The sequence below is a fragment of the Pleurodeles waltl genome, chromosome 1_1 (genome assembly GCF_031143425.1).
Source record: "Pleurodeles waltl isolate 20211129_DDA chromosome 1_1, aPleWal1.hap1.20221129, whole genome shotgun sequence".
Taxonomy (NCBI): domain Eukaryota; kingdom Metazoa; phylum Chordata; class Amphibia; order Caudata; family Salamandridae; genus Pleurodeles; species Pleurodeles waltl.
Window position 1 is genome coordinate 728256628 of NC_090436.1, and position 22918 is coordinate 728279545.

The 22918-nt window shown below is 40.6% G+C and overlaps 1 protein-coding gene and 1 long non-coding RNA gene across 6 annotated transcripts in view; one reads left to right on the forward strand and one right to left on the reverse strand.

Annotated features, from left to right (window-relative positions):
- Positions 1-19126, reverse strand: part of LOC138286974 (uncharacterized) — a 54522-nt gene extending 35396 nt beyond the window's left edge. The window contains exon 1 of the long non-coding RNA XR_011202167.1: positions 18993-19126. This is a non-coding gene — a long non-coding RNA (uncharacterized lncRNA). The remainder of the gene's footprint in view (positions 1-18992) is intronic.
- The window catches only part of CDC42SE2 (CDC42 small effector 2), a 301018-nt gene extending 279962 nt beyond the window's left edge, over positions 1-21056 (forward strand). For 4 of the 5 annotated variants that reach the window (XM_069227318.1, XM_069227336.1, XM_069227329.1 and 1 more), the window contains 2 exons: positions 15791-15893; positions 19051-21056. In XM_069227318.1, the coding sequence (XP_069083419.1) occupies positions 15791-15889 (99 nt within the window). In that variant the 3' untranslated portion in view covers positions 15890-15893; positions 19051-21056. Of the gene's footprint in view, positions 1-15790; positions 15911-19050 lie in introns of all 5 variants that reach the window. The other variant, XM_069227321.1, reaches the window with a different exon arrangement.
- Positions 21057-22918: the final 1862 nt, after the last annotated feature.

Genomic DNA, 22918 nt, shown 5'->3' on the forward strand with positions numbered 1-22918 from the left:
ACCAAGGGCACACTCCACTAGAAAGAAGGGTGCCACAATGGCTTTTCTTGGTAATATACCAATGACAGAAATTTGTAAGGCAGCCACCTGGTCTACGCCTCATACATTTACTAAGCATTACTGTGTAGATGTGTTAGCAACACAACAAGCCACAGTAGGACAGGCTGTATTAAGAACAGTATTTCAGACAACTTCAACTCCTACAAGCTGACCACCGCTTTTGGGGAGATTACTGCTTTGTAGTCTATGCACAGCATGTGTATCTGCAGCTACACATGCCATTGAACGGAAAATGTCACTTACCTAGTGTACATCTGTTTGTGGCATGAGACGCTGCAGATTCACATGCGCCCTCCCACCTCCCCGGGAGCCTGTAGCCGTTTTTAGTTGCATGAAAATGTTAAATATGTAAATAAATATTCTTTTACTACACACTATGTACATACATTTCTACTCCATTGCATGGGCACCTCTAGTATCCTCACTTTACCAACTCCTACCTCACCCTTTGCGGGGAAAACAATCTAAGATGGAGTCGACGCCCATGCGCAATGGAGCCGAAAGGGAGGAGTCACTCGGTCCCGTGACTCGAAAAGACTTCTTCGAAGAAAAACAACTTGTAACACTCCGAGCCCAACACTAGATGGCAGGAACAGTGCACAGCATGTGAATCTGCAGCGCCTCATGCCACGAACAGATGTACACTGGGTAAGTGACATTTTCCAAATATATATATATATATATATATATATATATATATATATATATATATATATATATATATATGTGTGTTTGTCCATATATATTTCCTAGTGTTGGTCACCACTAGGTATAGTTAGGACCTAGTTTGTATAGTAAAAGCATTTTTTGGTTTTGCTTATAACTTTGGCATCATATGATGAATCTTCATGAAATTTTTCCAAGAAAATGAAATCCTCACGTCACCACCTGTCTACAAAGTTTTGGGGTGATTCGTCGAGCAGGGACTGAGAAAAAGGTGGGGTCCCAAAACGCTTTTATCCCATGCATTTTTCCATAGGTATTTTGAACAGCGATAGCACCCGAACTACTGGACTGAATTCCACAAAATGTGGCAGAAAGGTCCAGAAAGCACCCTGTTTGTGATTTGGTATAAATCAGTCTAGTGGTTTTCTAATTATTAAGGGAAAAACAAATATCTAAATATAGGGATGTGGATCCATTGCAGCTCCTGAGCACAGTGTTGCAGCTTCTTGTGTTGGAAGCAGTACTGCGATTGGCTGGCTGCAACGTGTGTCAAAAGTTGCGGCCAGCATTTTATGAATCAGGGCATGGTCCTAGGAGATGGAATTAGAGGCTGAAAACAATAGAAGGGGTCAGGGTTGAGGTATTCTGACCCCATGAGGCTTATTAATGGGTGTCTAAAGGACCCCTTATAAGTAAAAAAAATAAAATAAAAAATAAAAAAAGATAAAAACCTTTGCTACCCTGTTGTGGCACTCCGCGCAACCCCCGTGTAACATTGCAACAGAGTTGCGAACCCTGCCAATTTAAAAAAGAAAAGAAAAACATTCACGACTCGCTCACACTCATGCACCCCACTCATAGACCCACTCAGATATATACATATATATTCACTGAAAAAAACAAAGGTTACAAGGATGTTACAGTTAGGCTCACATTTTAATTGTACAAAACCATATAAATTCACCTGTTATAGTTAGTTATCTCAAGTAACTATAACTCATGCCCTAAGGCAACTTTAACTTGCACCCCCATCATGCACAGATTTTTTGTTAAAAATTGTATTTAAAATATTACATTGATATTGCCAATTAAGATGTCCTGAGTGCTGTCATTTGTGGGGTAATTAACAGTGCAAGGCAAGGGCATGAGTTATAGTTTAGGGCACTAGTTATAGTTACTTAAGATAACTCTAGCTATTACAGGTGAATTTCTATGGTTTTGTAGGTTTCAAATGTGAGCATAACTTTAAAGTCCCTCCTGTAACCTTTGTCTTTTCAAGTGTGGGGGGGGGGGGGGGGGGTGACTAATTATATATATATATATATATATATATATAAATATATAAAACCTACTACTGGCAATAGGACCTAGTTTTCATAGGAAAAGCATTGTTTGTTTTTCCTATAACTTTTACGCCATTTGGCGAATCTTCACGAAATTCTCAAAACTAATACGCCAGTCACTTTAGCTGCTATATGGTACGTTTTGGGGTGATTCGTCAAGTGCTATCCAACAAAAATAGGGCATCCCAAAATGTGTTTTTCCCATGCAATTTCCCATAAGGATTTTAGTCACAACTACAGCCTTAATGTCTGGACGGAAATACACCAAATTTTGCAGAAAGCTAGGTCTTGGTCCAGTAAGAATCATAATTGTTATTTGGTGTAAATCCGATCAGTAGTTTTGGAATTATTATAGGAAAAAGAAATCTAGATATCTAGGGATGCGGATCTGTGAATCCGGGGAAAAAGCAGAGCCCTGATTGGCTGGCCACAACCTAAGAGGATAGTTGTGACTGCCATTTTCTTTCCTGCATTGGGCCGGGGGTAGGAAAAATCACAAACAAAAAAAAACACAAACATAAGAGGTAGTGCACAGGTATCCTGACCCCATAGGAGAGATAGATGGGTCCCTGAGGGCCCCCTCATGGGGATAAATTGCCCTTTTTTTTTTCTTTTTGACAAAACATGGATCCTGGGTGGCACTATGTGCAGTCCCTGTGTAGACTATGGACGAATCTGTGGATCCAAAAAACAATGGGGAAAAAAAACCTATTCGCACACCGAAAGGCTGTGCGTGGCTTGGGTGCCCTCCGGAGTGGGGGGTTGGCCACAGGGCGTGGCCACAGGCCAGACCCTGCAGCCAAGTGGTGGTTGAATTAATGTGCTGGATTTAGATTTTACTTTACATTAGAAAAACCATAGAACTTCACTGAAACACCTTTAGGTTACAGGAACATTACACTTAGGTTGACATTTCACCAATGCAAAACCATAGAAATTCAGCATTTATTGGTATATTCATAGTTTCTTCAGATGAGTATAACTATAACTCATGCAGTTAAGAAACTATAACTCGTGGCTTAAAATTACTTAACATAAGTATAACTACATCTGCTGAATTTCTATGGTTTTGTTTGAGTAAAACGTCAACCTAACTAGGAGGTCCCTATAACCTTTGTTTTTTACAGTGAATACATTATTATATATATATATATATAAGTGTGTGTGTGTGTGTATTGCACAGTGGTAGTCACCACTCTGTAGTTATGTTAGGTCACAGTTTCCCTTGGACAAGTGTTATTTGTTTTGCTAAGAAGTTTGTTGCTAATTGATGACTCTTCATGAAAGGTTCCACAAAAAAAAAAAAAAAGTTCATCAACTTAATTTCCTGAAAGGTTTTTGGAATGACCTGTCGAGCAGGAGCAGGGAACAATATCTTTTAATACAAATTCCCATAGGAATTTGGGGAAATGATACCGAAAAAATGGCTTAACAGACTTACACCAGATTTGTCAGAAAGCAATATCGTACTCAGAAAGTGTGCTTCTTGTGATTCGGTTTAAATCTAGTCTGACTTTTTTGAGAAGTTAAGGATCAAACTATAGTGTTATGTGGATGGTTGGTCCAGAGGGAGTACAGCAGTACTATTTGCTGATGCAATTTTTTGTTTTTTAAATAGAGCTTTCTGATTGGTTAAGGTTTTTTTTCACTGTTGGTCCCATGTGACCAAGCAATCGGATTGGGTGGCCACAACATAAACAGGAAGTTGCAGCCAGCTTTTCAGGACTTGTAACCTCAGTCCATGTGTTCTGTGTTTTGGAAAAAAAAAGAACATTCGAGGGGCAAGGGTAGGGTAGGGGCATCCTGACTCCTTAGCTCTTGTGGGAAGGCCCTAGTGGGACCTCTCCTGCAGCCAAAATTAAAAAATAAATCATGCTAATCATGCTGCCGTAGGACCCAACATGCCCTCCTCCCCCCATGAGTTGTTGCGGCTCTCACAGGAGTCATAGTACTTAAAGACCACGCAACCTCAACACTTAAAGCTTGTGTAGTTTTGCAGTACCACGGGTGGCTCTTCAGCCAGTGGTACCTCAAGAGTACTGCTGTTTGAGGGGTGGGAAGGAAAAATGTGGGGTGGGGGAGCTGTGTGCAGTTGGGTGCTTGGCCTGGTTGCAGGCCAAACACAAGCAGCTTTGCACACGGTGGGATGTTAGCCTTTCGTGGAAGATTGGCTGCAGGATCTGGCCGTAAGCCAGGACCTATGGCCAATCCAACACCATGCATTGCCTAAAGCTATGCTCAGTGAGGGAGTTGGGTGAATCTGATGTTTTTTTTTTTTGTTTTTTTTTTTTTTTTTAAACAGAAATTCTCTGAAAAATACAGTGGTTAAAGTGATGTTATAGTGACTTTATGTAAAATTTTAAAAAACTCAAATTCACTGAAAGAAAACAAAAGTTAAAGTGAAGTTATACTTAGGTCTTGTAATAATATAAAAACCAATGTTTAAAAAAACGCTGAAATCCACCAGTTTACACAATACTGACCTAACTATATCTTGTGCACCCACCATGCACTGCTAATGACTTGACATTCTACATCACTCATGATGTGGTAAATAGCATCATTGATAACATATCATGTGAAAACTGAATTTAGCTATGATTTACCTTACTGAGATGTCTCTTAAATATATCATCTGACATAGAAGTTTAAGTCAACAACTTCACCTGTATACATTAGTCAGTGTAAGGCATACACTACTAAGTCATATGGACAATCCTCCGTGGTATTTGAAAATATCTTAAACATATTCCTGAAATGAGCAGATCGTGTGCACCATTTGAACAATGCTTACAATCCTGGATCACCGTTTAATGAAAGCATGTAAGTATGAAATGTGTCTATATAGCTCGATCTGCAGTATCTTTCAAGGGGTATGCACTCTAAAGCCTGTTCTCTTTGTGAGGCATGCTCGTGCAAGTCATAGTTTTCCTTTCAGTTCCTTAGTTTCGCGTCTCTATTAGTGATGTGGATAAAGAGTTCAGTGGATTAAATGTCACCACTGTTCTACTGTTTTGTACACCTATGTTTCCAGAGCTGTATTATGTATATTGTCCAGAATCTCCTGCAAAGAGCAGCAGCATACTGAAATATTAAGCAAGGCACTGTCCTCTAATAGTCACAGGTTCTTTCGAATTTATAGACAACACCCAACTATGCACGTGCAATTTGCGGCAAGGATTTCACAACTGTTACGGATTTCAAAGTTTCATTTTATGTTAATCAGACCAAAGGAACAGTAAAGATAAGGAATGTGTATCAACGTCCCATCTGATCTTTGTTACCTCGGTTCTCAACCTTCACTTCTGCAGCAAAAAGTGGGCCATCCTTACCACAGTCGATTGAATCACTGCTTAGGCAGATTCACTCATCTAATGTACTTAAGTAATTGAATAGAGACTATTGATAATGAAAGACTTCTGGTCTGATCCAACCTGTGAGTAACACTTTATTCACGCAGTGGCTGGAAGTGAATGATGCAAACCTAGCAATGCTTGAAGGGGTATGAATAAACCCCTGCAGGCATTCTTTTGTTCATTTCCATGATAAAACCCTGACTGTGCCTCAACTAAAATTCCACTCTGGTACACTATGGTGTAGCTATCCAGAATATGTGTTGGCTCACCTAGAAGCCTATATAAAAGACAGGCAGGCCTTGTTTGATGGTCATGCTGATTAAAACAGGCACTACCCGGGCTTTTATATATATTAATAGCTTGCCTACAATTACTTGCTTAGGGATGTCTGAGCAATATTATGAATTGGAACCTGTTGAAGGTGTACTTAAAATAATGTTGCAGTTTAGGAAATCGAATTACTCCAGCCTCTTCTAAATTCCTGCATTCACAGAGAGCAGGCCGACGGTAGTGTGATTTATCATAGATTTTTTACTCCGAGTGGACACACTAGGGAAGAATGCGGTGTTTGATATAATCATAGGCCATTAATATTTAAATCAAACACAAAAAAGTTGGAGGGAGTAATGCTTGCAAATAGTCTAACCCTTGGCAGTCGCTCATGTAGCACCGCAACCCATTGTTTTTTGCCCACTATATCACCTCACATTAGACCCAGCTTTGTTCAAGTCATCCTTGGTCCTGCTCCATTAGGAACAGTCCGGGCCGAACTGCAATGACAGGTCCTTTGTGAACTGGAGCACAAGCAATCAAGGGCCAGTTTGAATAGATTTGCATGCTTCCCGGAGCAATTGCCAATGGTTAGACTATTTGCCAAGTATTCCTCTATTTGTTTATGGTGTGCATTAATATTCAGAACCATAAAATGCCCTCACCATAGCTTCCTTACTTGCTTTTCATTTGTCTCTGTCACTTTAAATTTCACAAAAATTTCTTTCCTGCACAGTTGCCCTTTCTAAAGTTGCACTCCATAACTTTATTTCTGTTCTTACATCTGCAGCAGGGTCCAGCAGCTAGGATCTGAGCTCTACATCCCTGAGCTAAGGTGGAGTTCAAGATTCCTTTGATGGGGTATACTTGCCGTCCAAATTGTGGGCATTTTGCAGATATCACTCATTTGCTCCTAAAGAAATGGTTTGTTCTTATTAGAAGTCAACATAGGTCCATTAAAGTTATTCATCAAGACCCTTAAAAGAAAATATGGTATTACGTTTTTACTAAATTCAGAGGCGTAATAGGTCTCCAGCAGCAGTGGAAAACAGTTTCTCGGTTTACATTTTCTCTAATTATATTCTATGAAACTGAATGTTGTAGTTCAGCCTCCTTGCTTCCTTTATGCAAGTGTATCACACTACCATTATAGATCCCTAAATAAGAAGCAATTTGCCAGTGAGTGTTAGACATTTTCGAGCAATGAATACCTTTGACGGACGTTCACATTGAAACTGCTCAAAACAGTGGAGTTATTCTTAGCTGTATCATGGGATCACTGAATCTAGAAAGAACATTTTCCTCAGTTAGTATTTTCATATATAGAACTTATGCCCGTTCCTTGCTTATAGATTGATAGCTTTTTCATGACCATGTTGAATTATTTAATTTCTACTGCAGACAAACTGGTCAATTGTGGTAAAGTTAATGGATTTCTGTGTTGATGTGGTTTCCCAAATTCTTAAAGTGAAGTCCGTTCCCATAACCAACTATCACGGTTTTTAGGTCTGGCTTGACAAATGTAGCAGTCAAATACCTTGTGCAATAAAAAGTGCTTTAATAAACACTATTAGGGAGGGCCTTTGGCTCCTCGCACATATTGATTTTGTAATTACAGTATTTAATTGGGTAGATGTAGTGTGCTTCCACTGGAAAAAGAGTGTTTGCATTACACTTTATGCCGTGTTGGAAAGCTTCTGTCCAGTACAGTAGACACGTTACTTATGTTGTCTAGCCAATGTTGCCATACATCTGATTTGTTATGACCAAAACTGTAGGACTGACATATTTATCATGAAAAGGATATGTTAAAGTCAATAAGCCTATAAGTGTGGATTTTTATTACATTTTTGTGAAACCTGTACACAGGGATTTTATTACAAAGAATCTCACAGATTGCCATACGAGGCATGGAGTTTGGTGTTAGTTACTCTGTCTAACAAACCCTTGCTGTAGAAGATTTACACCATGAGAATATGAAATTTCCTAGCTTTAGTAACAGTTTCAATTCTATTAAGGACAAGGAGGCAATGATTATGCTAAATCTTTCCTCTCTTTTTATTACAGAAGCCAAAAATTTTAATAAAAAACACAAACTACGTTTCCTAAGAACCTCTGGGAAAACGACAACAATAATGTCCAATCTGAGCTGTTCATGACTCCAACAAAGTCATTTCATGATGTCAAGGCTCCTTCTTTCTTTGTACGACCATCAACATCTTGAAGGTCATTCTTAATCCTGTTTAGAAGTCATTCCCTGTTGAGGCACATATAAAACAACTCTGTAATTGAACCATTTCCAAAATATGACCATAAGCAACAATGTGTGTCGAATTCGAACTTCATAAAATCCTGAACATTTACACCAAAATCCACACAATAAATTCTGCCAAGAAATCCTGAAATACTTATACTCAGAGAAGTACATCATTGACCCCTAAGCCTCCTCATTCGAATTCCGAGGAAGGAAAAATGGGGTTCTGGAACTCATATGGGTGGGGATAATCCTTTCCTCCTAGTCCTTAATAGAATTTAAACTTTCTGTTACTAAACCTTGTAAATTTTAAACTCTATATCAGGACCGGAAGCAATGACTATGCTTGTTCAAAGCTTCTCGATGACCACAGTGGCCATATTCTCTATTGGTTTGAAGTAAAAGGATTTAAATTTAGAGGCCGATCAAGATGTCTTCCAATCTGTCCCCCAAGAAAAAAAGCTTTGAAAGTCATAACCCGTCTGTCAGAATGAGTGCCAAAAACAGTTGTCCATGCTGGATTCTTGCATGACAAATTGAACCCACCTAGCAATCGTGGGAGAAGAAACCTTTTAAACGGCTTACAAAGAGAGATCAGAAGCTGCAATTCTCCCCCACAGGGCGACGTTCCTCCGTCGTAGCTTCATAGGCTTTTAGACATCTGACTACACACAGTTTAGGGTGAGAGGGAAACACAGGATAAGAAACCATCCCAGAATTGGACTTGGTACGTCTACAAATATGAAAGGTAACTCCTTCTGGAGTAGAAATCCTGCCTGTAATGTCCATAGCCCAGCCACCAAGACTCTTGCAGGATAGTAGACATAATAACATGGCCAACATAGCTCATAACTGTTTCCTTGTCAAATGCTTTTTACTAGGCCAAGAGGAAAAGAGATTAAGGACCTTGTTAACATCCCATAAAGAAGAGTACCTGAGTTCTGGAGGAAAAAACGAAGGGATACCTCTCATGAGTTTCCCGACTATAGGTTACTCTCCCACTGGAAAATCTTAGATCAGCTCAAGACCCACTGAAATTGCAGACCTGAAGGTAGTGACCAAGCAATAGGCCAATCCCTCTGAAACAAGAGAAGAAAGGTAATTCAGAATGTGGACCATGCTGGACCCCAAGGTATCTGCATTCCTCTGAATACACCAATGTACCCATCATTCCCAAGGTGATCTTTATTGCCTGTTAGTTCCTGCGACCCATGCCTTTGAGAGCAGTGCTTCAGCTTTGTGTGAAATCCTCCCAATCGTCCATCTATTCCGGAAATCTTCCATGCCACAGAGGCTTCCCCTCAGTGTCCATCAGAAGATTCCTCCTTTGTGGGGAAGATGGAGTGGGGAAATCCCAAGAAAGTTCCATCATCACTGGAAAAACAAACTTGAGTCCTCCACAGATCCATGTTCTGCCAAAAAAACGGGACCAGCACCCTCATTATCATAGCAAACGGGGGAAAGGCGTAACCCTTCTCTGCCCTCTAATCCTGGAGAAACCCATCTGTGGCCACCACCAGAGGGTCCGGTCTCCAGCTGAAAAATCACTCATGCTGATGGTCCAGGTGAGAGGTGAACAGATCCAACGTAAACGGACCCCACAATCTCTAAATCGCGTTGAACACCTCTGATGCAGTCTCCATGCACTGAGATCCCCGGTATGATGAGAATGTCAATCCGCTACTTCGTTGCTCACCTCCAATGGGTACTCTGCCCTCACCAAGATCTGCTGGTCCAGACATTATTGCCAAAACTCCTGTGCAAGATCGGCAAGGACTCTGGAATGGGGGGGCAGGTGATTGATGTACCAGACAGCTGAGACGTTGTCCAGTTTTAGAAGTACACAGCAGCTTGCCCTGTCCTTCATTCAACACCAAACCATGAAGGAGCCGGCCAGGAGCTCCAAGCCATTTACATGTAAACTCTTTTCTTTGGACAACCATCTTCCACCGGTAGACACATCTCTGCAAGTTTCCCCCCAACTGGGCAGGCTGACATTGGACTCTATGACTAGATGCGGACTGGAGCCGAATATCTAACAACCATTCCAGGACTCCCTTTGGGGTAGCCACCATTGCATCTCCTCTTGAACTTCGTCTGTCAGGTGAATCAACTCTGGGTATTTCAGACCCATGTGCAGATGGGACGCCTTCAGAAGTTGCAGTGCTTGATAATGAAGCGGGCCAGGGAAAATGGACTGTACCAACAAAGCCAACAGTCCCACCCGACCAATTTGGCAATCTACCTCTGATACACTCTCCTGTGTTAACCTTCTCTGAAGTTTGTCTGATTTTGGCCGTTTTCCTGGCCAGGAAACTGAGAGTGGATTCTTTGGAATCTATGATGAATCCTAGGAAAACTGGCCGCTGAGCTGGGGTTAGAAGCAGCCTGCCCTCGTTGGTAACAAACCTTAATTGTTCCAGCAGTCGATTGCCATCTGGAGTTGATCCACAATGGTCTCAGGGCACTGATGTGTGATCAGAATGTCATCCAGATACACATCATCCTGGGGCACTGGCACCAAAGGCTCTCCATCACATGTTTTAACACTTTGATGGAACACCATGGAGCTGAGGATAGATCGAACGGCAGAGTAGTGAACTCGAACGGCTGCCAACACCACAATAATTGGAGATTGCACCAATGCAGAGAAAAATGGGCATCAAGTGTACCATCCAATACCCCAGCTGCTGAAGGTCCCTCAGTAGATGGAGGTCTACTACTGGACAGAAACTGCAGTCCCTCTTCTGCACCAAAAAGATTGCTGACGAAGGCCCTTGGGTTGAAGCGAGGTAACGACTACTGCCCATTTGTCTAAGATATCGGAGACCTCCCGGTTGATGAGGGTCATCTCTTCCAGAGAAAACTGATTTGGAGAAGGTGCGAAGGCTTGAACAGGGGATTCTCAAACTCTATGTGGAACCATGTGCCTTCTAAAGGACCCAGGCGTCCGAAGTCAAATCTTGCCAACTGTTTAAATGACCTCCGACTTTTAGTTGGGAAGAAAAAAAGAGTCCTCATCACCACAGGCTCTATGGTTGTGCTGGAAATGTCTTGAAGGGTAGAAGCTGCCGAACATTGACTGGTCCTGCCGTTGCTCTGCCTGGGAACCCTAGATTCCCTTGGGTCATTGGTGGTGAAGCAGCCAGAAGAGCTCCCCCTTCCACGTCTGGTCCCTGCGAAAACTTTAGCGCAGAAGATTTTCTTTATGGAGTTCTGTGCCTTATCCAAGGAACTAAATGTGACAACGGATTTGCCAAGCTCCTTGATCAACAAATCTCCAAACAAGCTATCCTATGCATCTGCCCATGTTCCGAGAAGGCCAAGTCACCCAACTTTGGATCCACCTTTATTAGTAAGGAGCATCGTCTCTCTGCCAACAGTGAGCAAGTCCCATTGCCCAGAAAAATTATGGCTTTCTGGGCCCAACCGGAGAGGATCTCCGGCGAAATCAACACACCAGACTGTTTTACGTCTTCAGTCATGTCCAAGATTTTGTTGAGTGGCCCTGAAATATCCAGCAGCTTGTCTTGGCATGATAGCCAGGAGCAATTGATGCCTTTCCTTTGGTAGCGATGAACTTCACCAAGAACGTAGCCATACAAGAGTCAACCTTTCCCTCCAAAGAAGGCCGAGGGCATTCTGATCTCAATTGTGCTCAGACATCCTTGTCAAGGAGCTTTTTGATGTGGCGGCCACCTTATTGCTAGGGACCCACATAGAGGACTTAGGGTGTAGAAGGTCATCCAGATCCAGCTTGTCAGAAGAAGACTTAGCATCTTGAGCTCCAGGTTCTGCCTGCGGTTGGAGTTTCTCCTCTGATGAAGGATACCATGGGCAGGAAGTATCCAGCTCCACGTTGGTCACCCTGTGAAGCATCATTCCCTAAAGGGTCCCGCCTTATCGACCAGCAGGGCAAAGGGGTCCTCTTCAGGAGGCTGCATGGGGCTGAGCTCGTAGGAAAACCTTCTTGAGGTTCTGGAAAGCATCAACATTCGCCCTAAAGCTCAGGGACTCTTTTGCGACGGATGCCAAAGAATTTGTTCCCCCGGGACGTCTGTTTTATTATGGTGGCACACCAGTTGTTCAGTTTTGCTTTGCAGGCATCCACTGCCTTGTAGAATTCACTGTCTGTTGGCAGCACATTGGAAGATTCCTCTTCCAAAAAGGTAGTCTAGGAGGCCTGCTTCTCTGTGGCCAGTAATTACACAGCCCTCTGCAGGAACATTAGGCCTACAGGCTGACAAAGGCAGGAAGAGCGTAAGGATCAAAGTGTCCCTGAGAGAAATAGGTAGATTAAATATATAAAATATATATGCTCCCAGAACCAGTCCTGTGCAGGCAGGGATCAAGGGCCGTTCACACACACTCTTTGGATTGGGGACAACAGGGCAGTCTGGGCCAGCCCAGAGGTGCCATTAGGAACAGGAGATGCTGATACAGACCTGCAGCGCAGGCGTCAAAGTTCACTCCAGTAAGTGTTACAGTATTCAAGCAGCAAGAAACAGACATGCAAGGCAGGCATAGTATTCCAGGCTGCCTTCAGGCATAAGCGAAACCAGGGCTTGCCAGCACGTTTGGCGGTTTCTCCTCTGACGGAAACTGATGCATGGGAGCCCTGTCCAATTCTGTGTTGTGCAGGTGCCCTCTACTGGCTGCATTGCCACTCTGCACACTACCGTCCTGGGAGAAATTTACCCCGCCCCCCCATACGATTGCCTAAAATGATCCCTTGGACACCTAAATCAGGGGAAAAAAGGCAGTAAGGATCAAACAAGGGATGGAAACCTGAACACTGCCACCCAAAATAGAGGCCTTAACTATTTTATGTTTATGTACTTAACTGAATGGCTGCTGAAGCAACAAAGAAAGAGGGAGTCTAGACGTTGTGAAAGGACTGTTGGAGTCGTGGACAGTTGCGATTGGACATTAGTTGTTGTGGTTTTCCCAGAGGTTCTTGGGAAACAGAGTTTGTTTTTTCTATTAAAAACGGTTGACTACTGTAATAAAAAAGTGATGAAAGATAAAACGTAATCCTCTCCTCCGTTCTTGACAGAATCCCTTCTGTGCCAGCATAGCAGATGCTATTTATTGTTTTTCCAACTGTAAATTTCTGCATATTTGTAATGTTGTGGGACTGTATGCAAATGGTTATCTTGTGGGAATTTCTTGGTCCATTGTAGTAGGCATGAATTGGTCATGATGACGAGCCAATGATAAAGGCTGTAGGCTTGAGTGCTTAATTGGGGAGACATAAAGGCAGATGGCGTATCTGTGATCTGTTTATTATAAAACCTTACAACAAAGCCGACTTTCCTGTAGCCAGTAGATTTTGAAAGGCTGATTGTTGTTCTTTTTTTAAGCCTTGAGGGAGGGATTTTGTTACACAGATTACCATAGTAGGCAAGGGTTTGTGGTGTCAGTTACCCCCTCTGACAAACCCTGAAGTTTGAAGATTTGCATTTTAATAATCCTTGTTAGATCTGTTTATGATGACTTGTGAATTGTTTTCCCAGTTGTAAGTTTGTACATATTTGTAATTTTATAAATGTTTACTTATGGGAAGCTTATGTAAATACATTAGGCCTAATTGGTATTTTGATACACCAATGAGAAAAGCTATAGATGTGATTAATTCATTGGGATAACTTATATTTGATACCGTAGGTCTGATGTGTTTATTATGAAACGTTATAAGAAAGGCAGTAGTCTTGACTTGTATTTTGGAATCTTAGCAAGCAAGAGATTTTGTTTCTTTCCCTGGTGACAAACTCTCATGGAAGAAGATTTTCAGCGTAAGAATCCTTGTTGGACCCATTTAGGAAGAGTTTTATATTTTTATGCATCTGTTATGCATCCATGCCTGCTGGTTGTCTTGCGACAAACTGTATGTTTAAACAGTAGGCCATAGTTGGTGATGTGAAACCCCTGTGATAAAGGCTTCAAACCTGACTGGTTAAAGGAAAAAGCTATGCCCTTTCCCTTGTATGTTTAGTTTATTGCAAATTATTATTACAAACGCAGTAGGGCAGATTTATTTAAAGTGGAAAAATATATGTTAAAGACAATGAACCTATAAGAGTGGACTTATCGTACACTGTGTTAAAATATGGATTTCTGTTACATTGAATCTGACAGATTTATATACGAGGCAAGGGGTTTGATGTTTGTCAGCCACCTCTTAGAGACCCTGGCAATAGAAGATGTGTACTAGAGAATCCTTGTGAAGCCAGTGAAGAGGGGTTGTTTATTGGAATGCCACCTTTAATTTCATGCAAATTTGTATTTTCAGCATTGCGTTTAAATGTCAGTGTATTAAAGGGCTTTTAAAGTCCGACCTGACAATATAGTCGTCTGCCACTCTCTTGTAATTAAAAAAAAAAAAAAAAAAAAGAATGAAAATGAATGTATACACATGCATACATAGAGGGACCATGGATTTGTTCTCTGTGCCATTCGTCTGAGTGTGGCTCACATTCTGTCTAACCATCACAGCATATATCGTGAGGCATTGCGTCCACCTACTTCAGCCATTTGCTTCATTGCCCTCTGAGTCATGGCGTTTTGCCTGATCACTTGTGTACATCTGTCTGACACTGAGTGCATGTCAGCACCAAGCCCCCGTGCATCAATCACTAATTTTGCATGTTCTCCTTGTATATACCACCCCTTTTTATTTCCTTCTTTTTTAATTTTATATGTTTTTTTGTTGCGTATGGCACCTTCACTGACAGTGCTACCTGGACACTCGTTTACCGCTTATTTTGCTGCACTCCACCGCATTCCGCATGTCCATTGGTTCTAAACTGACTGGCTGTCTTGAAGCGTACTCTTCATAGTATATCGTTGCTTTATTGTTCCAACGTGACTGCCACAATTAAAAGCAATATGTCATTCATCTTGGATTTATACAGTAATTAATCAGGATACACAAACCGGCCACTCACTGCTACATTTGACTTTTTACTTATTCTTAATTGCAAGTAGAAGCCTGGCAATGTTTTTCTACTTTTCTTTTAATTCATCTTACACAGTATTATTGAGTATGTGTGGTTGTTTTATTGTGGCTGAATGTGAAAAGAGTCAGTGGGTGGCTGAGTATTGGATTGCACGATTGGTGAAGTACTGAGTTCAGAAACTCATCAGTAACTGAAGAGGGCACTGTTGGTTGTGATCTCGAAGGACTGGCATGGCCGGTGCTTGTAAACGAGTGAGTGTACCACCCGTCACGCAGTATCTAGTTTATTCACCGTTTATTAGGCTTGGAAGCTATTGCGTTTCTTTTGTCAAAGCTCTGCCAACTTTTTTTTCCTTTGTGTGAACCCATTGTTGCCTAGTACTAGAAGCAAGTTTTCATAAGAGCTGTTGTTCCACTTTAACAACTGCTGTCTTTGTTTACTGATTTAGTGGAGAACTGTGCATTGTTTCACTAGGCAAATGGCCATTCTGTCTCTTTTAAAAACACAATTTGAATTTCTGGCCGTATCCTGTTCTACACAATCTAATAGCAGCTGCAATTGATTCGTTTAAATAGAAAGTACATGAAAGAATAATTGGTTGCATCATGGCTGTGATGGGCCCTTCGCAGTCCTGAGTTTTGCAGCCTTATAATTCGGCTGTCAGTCTACCACAGAAAACATGCTGTTGTGTGCACTCTACCTGCCAGCTGTCAGTCAGCCCTTAACTGAATTCTGAGAGGAGATCAGCACAGATTTAGGTTGGACAGGAGAATCGAATGTTATCCTAAATGTGGACGAGTCTGCTCCATTTCCAGGCACGCGACTTTTGCCTGCTCTGCTTTTCTATGTTAATTTCTTACCTATCCTCTTTCTTTCCCGCAGGTCAATTCAATTCAGAACCAAATGCAATCAAAAGGAGGCTATGGAGGTGGCATGTCAGGAAACGTCCAGATGCAACTTGTGGATACAAAGGCAGGATAACCTGGTAAGCATCGTCTGTAGGTAATGTATCATTTGAAACTGTTTTCTCATACCTGTGATACAGTAATACCTCTCTAGTTAGATATCCGACAAGCTAGCTCAGCAGTATAATGACTGACTGTGCTCATAACTTGCAGGCGAAAATATTGAATCGGGGGAAGAGATATCCTTTTCATTGTCACTAATAAAGTACATTATTGTATTGTGAAATAATGAATACCGTAGCATGTTATTCTTCAATCTTCATTTAATCACTCCATACAATACAATTTTTAATAGACAAACTTTTGTTTCCACTTGAAGAATTAATGCAGTTCAGTTTTTATTGAAGTAATATTCTGATATAATGCTTCTCTTTAATTAAATACTAACTGTTTAAAGGAAGATTGACAAATACTATGGGACCTTATTGCATGCATGCATCTGTGACAATTTACGTGGCCCCGATATCCGCTGAGGTCTCTGAAATGGTGCTTGTTTAGTGAAGTGATGACTCTTTCTAGAACAGATGTTTGGGTATTTTACCATCTTAAATGTTATGCGAAGTAAGCTTCCCATGAAAGGTAAGTCCCTCTGAAGTGAGTTCATTAAAGTAAAACCTCATGATGTCATAATATTATTTCAGTGGAAATTGAACAATGGCAATTACTTAAGTGAAAGGAAGTGAACTCTGAAAGAAGACTGAAAGGTGAAAAGAGTGCTAACTGAATGTGCCGATCTGAATTTGTCCACCCACAATGCATGCTAATGTCTCTCCAAGTGCAGCTGGTTGTAGTTAAGCAATGCAAATAACCCACTATTAACTATACAGGCTTGCACGAGTGTCAAACATTGGAGAGGTTGAGTGCATCTCAGAAATACACCTTCCTAATAGAGAGGGTTTTCTTTGACCTCCTGCTTGGTCTAGGGTGTGATGAGGTTAGTGCCAGCTGCTCCTATGGAAGAACATCCCAGCGAACTGATAGGAGGGGTCAGGACCCTACTCATGATGAGCCGTCAAGTAGCTTGACAGAGGCTGGACAGTTAGTTTTGGGGTGATGGGAACTGTCTAGCTATGCATGGATTTTATAGAAGGAATGTGTCTGTTTGCCGATTCTGCTTCCATGGTAGGTGCAAGAAAGAGGCGGTGAAGGTTGAGTGGATTAACAGGGTAATGCAGGCTAAACCTGGTAGTGATGCTACAACCATTGAGGAGGCTGTTAAAGTACTCTTGCTTGCTCACTATGAGGCTGATGATCAGGATCTTGGCCAAGTGGGAAAGAAGCTGAGGATGCGTGTTTCTGATAAAGAGGACAGTGGAGTAGCAAAAATTGAGATGGCCCCCTGCAAAGTACATGGAGGGGGGCCACCCCTCTGACCCACTACCTATCACATTGCTCAGTGTACTGGGCTGAGGGAAGGACCCCTGGAGCTCTCCTGCCACACCCCACCCCACTCCGTGGGGGCTAATGTTACACCATTGTTTGAGGAGGTCGAGGTGGATGGTGCTTATGAAGGCGAAGAGGTGCATAAATGTGAAACCCGATATTCCATCTACCAGTGAGGGGCAGCAGAAATCCAGAAGGGTATAAAATAAGTGATGTTGTGTTAAACAGGTTATCCATGATGAGAGAGCTCAGAGCATAGTACCTAATTGGTTATGACTCTACAGGGATGTGAAAGTCCCAATTACGCAGCTTTGAACCAATTTTTCTTTAGTGCATCATTGTGAAACAAGCATTTGCAATGCAGTAGGTCTCGCATTTCTGAGAGTTAGTTATTGGCGTTGTAAATGCCTAACTGGACTATTCTTGCCACATAAATTTGTCAATCCTGCCTCATAATTTGCTCTTTTCCTGCCACATAATCCCAGTTGCCCTGCATATAACTAAAGCACTTCCACTTAACTTTCCACAAGTTGCATACTTTCCTCTAGCTGAATAAAGCGCATAAAGCACTATCATATAGCAGCTCATTCTTTGCATGTACAAAGGCAGTCTCAAAAGAAAGCGCTGCTACATTATAGCGCTTTATTATGGTTGCTACTATATAACATATTTTGTTCGATGTCATGTTCCGCGTAAATGTATTTTTAAAAGCAACCTTTTGTGTGTTTATCTGCTTATTTTGTCACCACAAAGCTTCAGTTACCATATAAACACACAAAATGTGTTGTTTAAAGTGTATTTAAACACAACCGCAGCATGTAGAGCTTTATTACTTTTGCTACCACCTTGAACAAAACCATTGTTTATATTACGCAAAGTGAGTGAAAAACATGGACAAGTACATGTTCCAAAGCAACCTCAAAAGAAAGTGCTGCCACATCATAGCACTTTATTACAGTTGCTATATGTTATATTATAATTTTATAGTGTGCAACTGTAGTAAAGCGCCATAATATAGCAGCGCTTTCTTTTGAGATTGTCTTCAGAACATGTACCCATCTAAGGTGTGCACTCATGTTGTTAGATAAAAACAGTGGTTTTATTCCAAGTGGTAGCACAAGTCAAAAGTGCATAAAGTGCTATAATGTAGCAGTGCTTTCTTGCGCGTACAAAGGCAATCACAAAAGAAAGCACTGCTACATTATAGCACTTTATTATGGTTGCTACAACGTAACATTATGTTTTGTTTGCTATCACGTTCCGCATAATATATTTTGAAAAGCAACCTTTTGTGTGTTTATCTGCTTAGTTTGTCACCACACAGCTCCGGTTACCGTATAAACACACACAAAATTGTTTTTAAAATACATTTACACACAACCGCAACATAAACAAATAACCATGACAATAAACAAAAAAACAAACACTACCTAAAAACAATGTAAAAACAGCAACAAACACGAGCATAGACACGCAAGCAATCATATGCTTTTAAAAATGCATTTATATTGGTTGGTGCTATCGAGGAGGGTTAAACACCGGAAAAGCCATGATGGATGCATGCCTCTCACCAATGAAATCAAGAGAATTTTAATAGACAGGCCCACAAACGAACAACAGTGATGAGCTTGACATGGGCGTGATTAAAAGCCCAACAGAAAGACAGATTGGAAGCGCTTGCGCGCTCAACCCAAAAATGGGAAAGAAGTCTTGTTAGCAAGCAGTTGTATATTTACCAAAAACACAGTGACGCCATATTTGCCTCCTATAATTGTCCTTTTCCTCTTCCCACAGGTTCTTTCTTGTGAATTTTATTGTATCATCTCCTGTGTCCCTCCGTTTTTGCCTCACTGACTGCTTTGTATTCTTCGTGGTGAACGAGACAGAAAGAGAGTTGTCAGTGGCTCGTTGACCTTGTGATTACTGCAGTCAAGCGTGTGCTAGTCTGTCACGAGGATGCCTCTGTACGACTGCGCCTCCCAGTGGTGCACGCATGTTAGGCCTCCGCCAGAACTACGAACTACGGACATCGATTTTTTTTTTTTTTAATATGGGCAAAAGATTGGACTAATGTTATCTTTTTCTGCGAGTGCATATAATTTCTTTAGCTTTTTTCAAGTTTCCACCCATCCAACAATTTTCCTCGTGACTGCTCGATGAGCAAGCTCCCAATTGATCTTTTTTTCTTTCTTCATAACATTTTCGAAGGGCTGGGTTCATGCAAGCACAAGGATACTTTTGCTCTTGGAATGTCAGCACAGTCGACGGCCCGCATGCTTTGCCTTTGTGTGGAAACTGCCTTCTTGGTGCCAAGGATATAAAATAAAATAAAGCGCTAGCGGCTGCCAGCTTGATGATGCTCGTGATGATGAAAGGTTTGCTGCGGCACCCATGTCAACTGAAAAAATCAGCAAAAATAAGACTTGTAATTTAGCTGCAATAGAGATTGTCCTTTTAGTTTAATAACCCAACTGGTCTTGACACAATAAAGATGAGTAATAATGACAAGCTTGCATCAGTAAGGCATTCTGTTGTAAATGTTCAGTATATTTATTTTGAAAGCTCTGACCTCAAGATTGTAAATCAGTGCAGTAATGTGCAAAAAGTGTCGTGTCTGTGCTTCTGTCTGTTTAAACGAAACACCATCAAGTTTGCTGCTTAGGTTTGATTGATTTTGCCTAGGTTGAGGTTAACCTCTCCAGTAGCAGCATGTCGAACTATTAACTAAAACCTTATAGTCCTCTTGCACAGTTATCATGTTTTTGTGTACTAAATGTTTAGTGGCCAAGTTGCCAACAAAACGGCAACTTTGTGAAACTGGCGTCTGACGCCATCGGCGGGAGGAGGGGAAGCTAGCATACAGGGTGACTTTTTACCTAGTTGGTAAAAAGCATTTTGCTCAGGTTCTAAAGCATGTTTTCCTTTCACTGGTTGTAGAAATTGTGTTTTAATATTGCACTGCATTCAAGTATCCATTTCACGTCACAGAGGTTTTCCAAAATGTAAATTGACAGTGTGAAGCTGGCAAAAATCATCGGTAATAGAGTGCCAATTTCAACAAACAGTTTTTCATTTGGTTTAGAAAGCGTTCTGCTTAATACAAATGAGGCTCAACATGCTATTGATACCAGTCATTTCAATTAATATGGATGCCAACTATCACCTACGATTTGTATGATTTCTTACTCTCTGCTATCCTCTGCCGTGGTGCAACATAGGAATTTCTTAATTGTCTTGGAATGCATGGTTTCTAGACTGACAGGGAAAGGTACATTTTTCTCACCAACCGTTATCGAGATACAGACTGTCAGTGTTAAATTTAACACAATTATATTATCTTTTACGTATATTTGGATACCGAACTATAGCTAAGGGCAGAGAGAATTTAGAAGGCCCGGCAAATTCTGATAACCTTGCCTTTCTCTGCTACTTACAATTAAAAAATCATGATACTGACAAATAGCTCTTACAGTATTAGCTAACAATTCTCCTGAGCACTACCCTATAATTTTGATACATTTCATATTCCTACCCAACATTATCCGTTATGATTTTCTTTGCAAGAATGTTTGGATTTTCTTTTAACTTTGGTTGTCACCCCATTTATACCTTGGAAAGCTGGTTTATCCTATATTCATCAAAGCTGTAGCCAGAACAAAAAAAAAACATATTTTTATAACAAAAAAAACATACATTTTTTGTACATTGTGTTCATTCTTGAATAAAGTCAGTTTAGTGTTGACTTGTAGATATTAATAGGAAAATATTGACTTTAATTCAATAAATGTCTTCTTTCAGTTTTCTGCTGTTTTATTTTTTATGTTTGACAGTAACAAATAGCAGTTTAGTATATGAAGATTTTACTACATTTTTACAACATATTGGATAGTTTGGTGGTCCTATCACTGCCGGTGATAAATTAAAAAAATATTAGGTTACTATATTCCAAGTATGTAGTATATACAGTTCTTTAATCTGGCTAAATTTACTTGTACTGTTATGTTGTATAATACAATTGTTTCATTATTTGAACCACTGCCACTTGGTATATACCTAGTTGTTTTCTTTGTTTGTGCAACCAAAATTATCTATAAAATCAATCCATAAATTAGCCTTTAACTTGTCCTCAGAGAATTAACTTGGTGTATACAAAAGGCACTTCACCAAATGCAGGATGGGAGGAGGGATAATGGATAAAATAAAACAACAAATTACCAGTGGTATGTGAACACTCAGAAAATATGTTTGATGTTCCTTATTTGATATTATGCCCACATTTATTAAAGTGTATTTAAACTACCATCGCAACTCATGGACACTAAACACTGCATCTAAATGTAAGCTAAAAACCTACATGATACAGTTGTAATAGACTTACTACCTGACTCTTTATAACCATATCGGTGGCCATTACGAAGCTTCTTTCTGTACTAGGAAGATGGGTGAAGAGCTGATTGACAGAAGGGCACGAGGCACCAAGGAAGAGAGACAGGAGAGACTGGCCTTCCTAAGATATCCTCCGTCAGACTATCCACTGCTGATTAGTGGTGCAGAGGTTTTCTCCTTTCATCCTGCTACTTTGATCTGTTCACTGGTTTAGTGTTCATGTTAGGTTACCAGATAATTTCATGTAATCGTGGCCATTTTACTTCTGTCCAGTTTTTTTTATTTCACAAAGTAAGTAATATAACATTTTACTCCAGTTAGCTCAACTATAGTTAGGGGGGAATGCAAATTCCAGCATGAATTGGATTTTTATCAAATGCACAAAAGTCAAACATGGTGTCCCATATAACTTGGAATCATCTTTTAAGTTTATGTTCAGGACCATGTGATTTGCAAGAGAATATTTACGGTGCATTCCTTTTCTTTGAACAACATTTCTCTATTGTAACCAAGGGACCCTGTTAGTATCGTGCCCATCAGTATTTACAGTCAGTCAACCAGCATGTTCTGAATGTATCACGTTTGTGCCCAGGCTATTTTCAAGCGTATGTGCATAGTACATCACTCTTTGTTAGACAAAAGTCTTCCTTTTTCATAAGGTGACTCCACTGTTATCTTTCCAGTTTGTATCATTGGTGATTCAAGCAAATATCTCCTGGTTATACCCTTTGTTTTCAAACAGAGGAAAAGTGAAAATAATTTCTTGTTTTGGTTCCTGCCATGCCATATTCCCCTGGGAATTTAAAAAATACTCATTCTCTTCTTTTCTGTAAATCATGAATATAATCTTTTTATCATCAGTGTTAGCTGTATGTTCCGGTTACCAGCCTGTTAGCTGGTGCCAACTGATCTTTTGGGTGTAATGGTACTCTGTACCAGTCCAGTATTTCATGACATAATGTAAAGGCAAACTCACAGGAGGTGTTGGTGGCAAGCCACTATATAAGTGAATTCAGAAAATGTAAGAACTAGGCAACTAAGTTTCAAAAGTTCCCACAATACAACCACTGATACTACTGCTAATAAACTGAAACATTTTGTAAACAGTAGCAATTGAAGGAGGTCATTGGAAATTCACTCTAAGTGAGTATATAACACACAATTCATCAGAATCAATCAGCATTGTGGATGGAGAATTGCTCTTAAAATGGTTAATAATTAAATATTCAGAAAGAATATCTCAGAAGCCAGATTTAGTAATTGATAGTAACGCGTG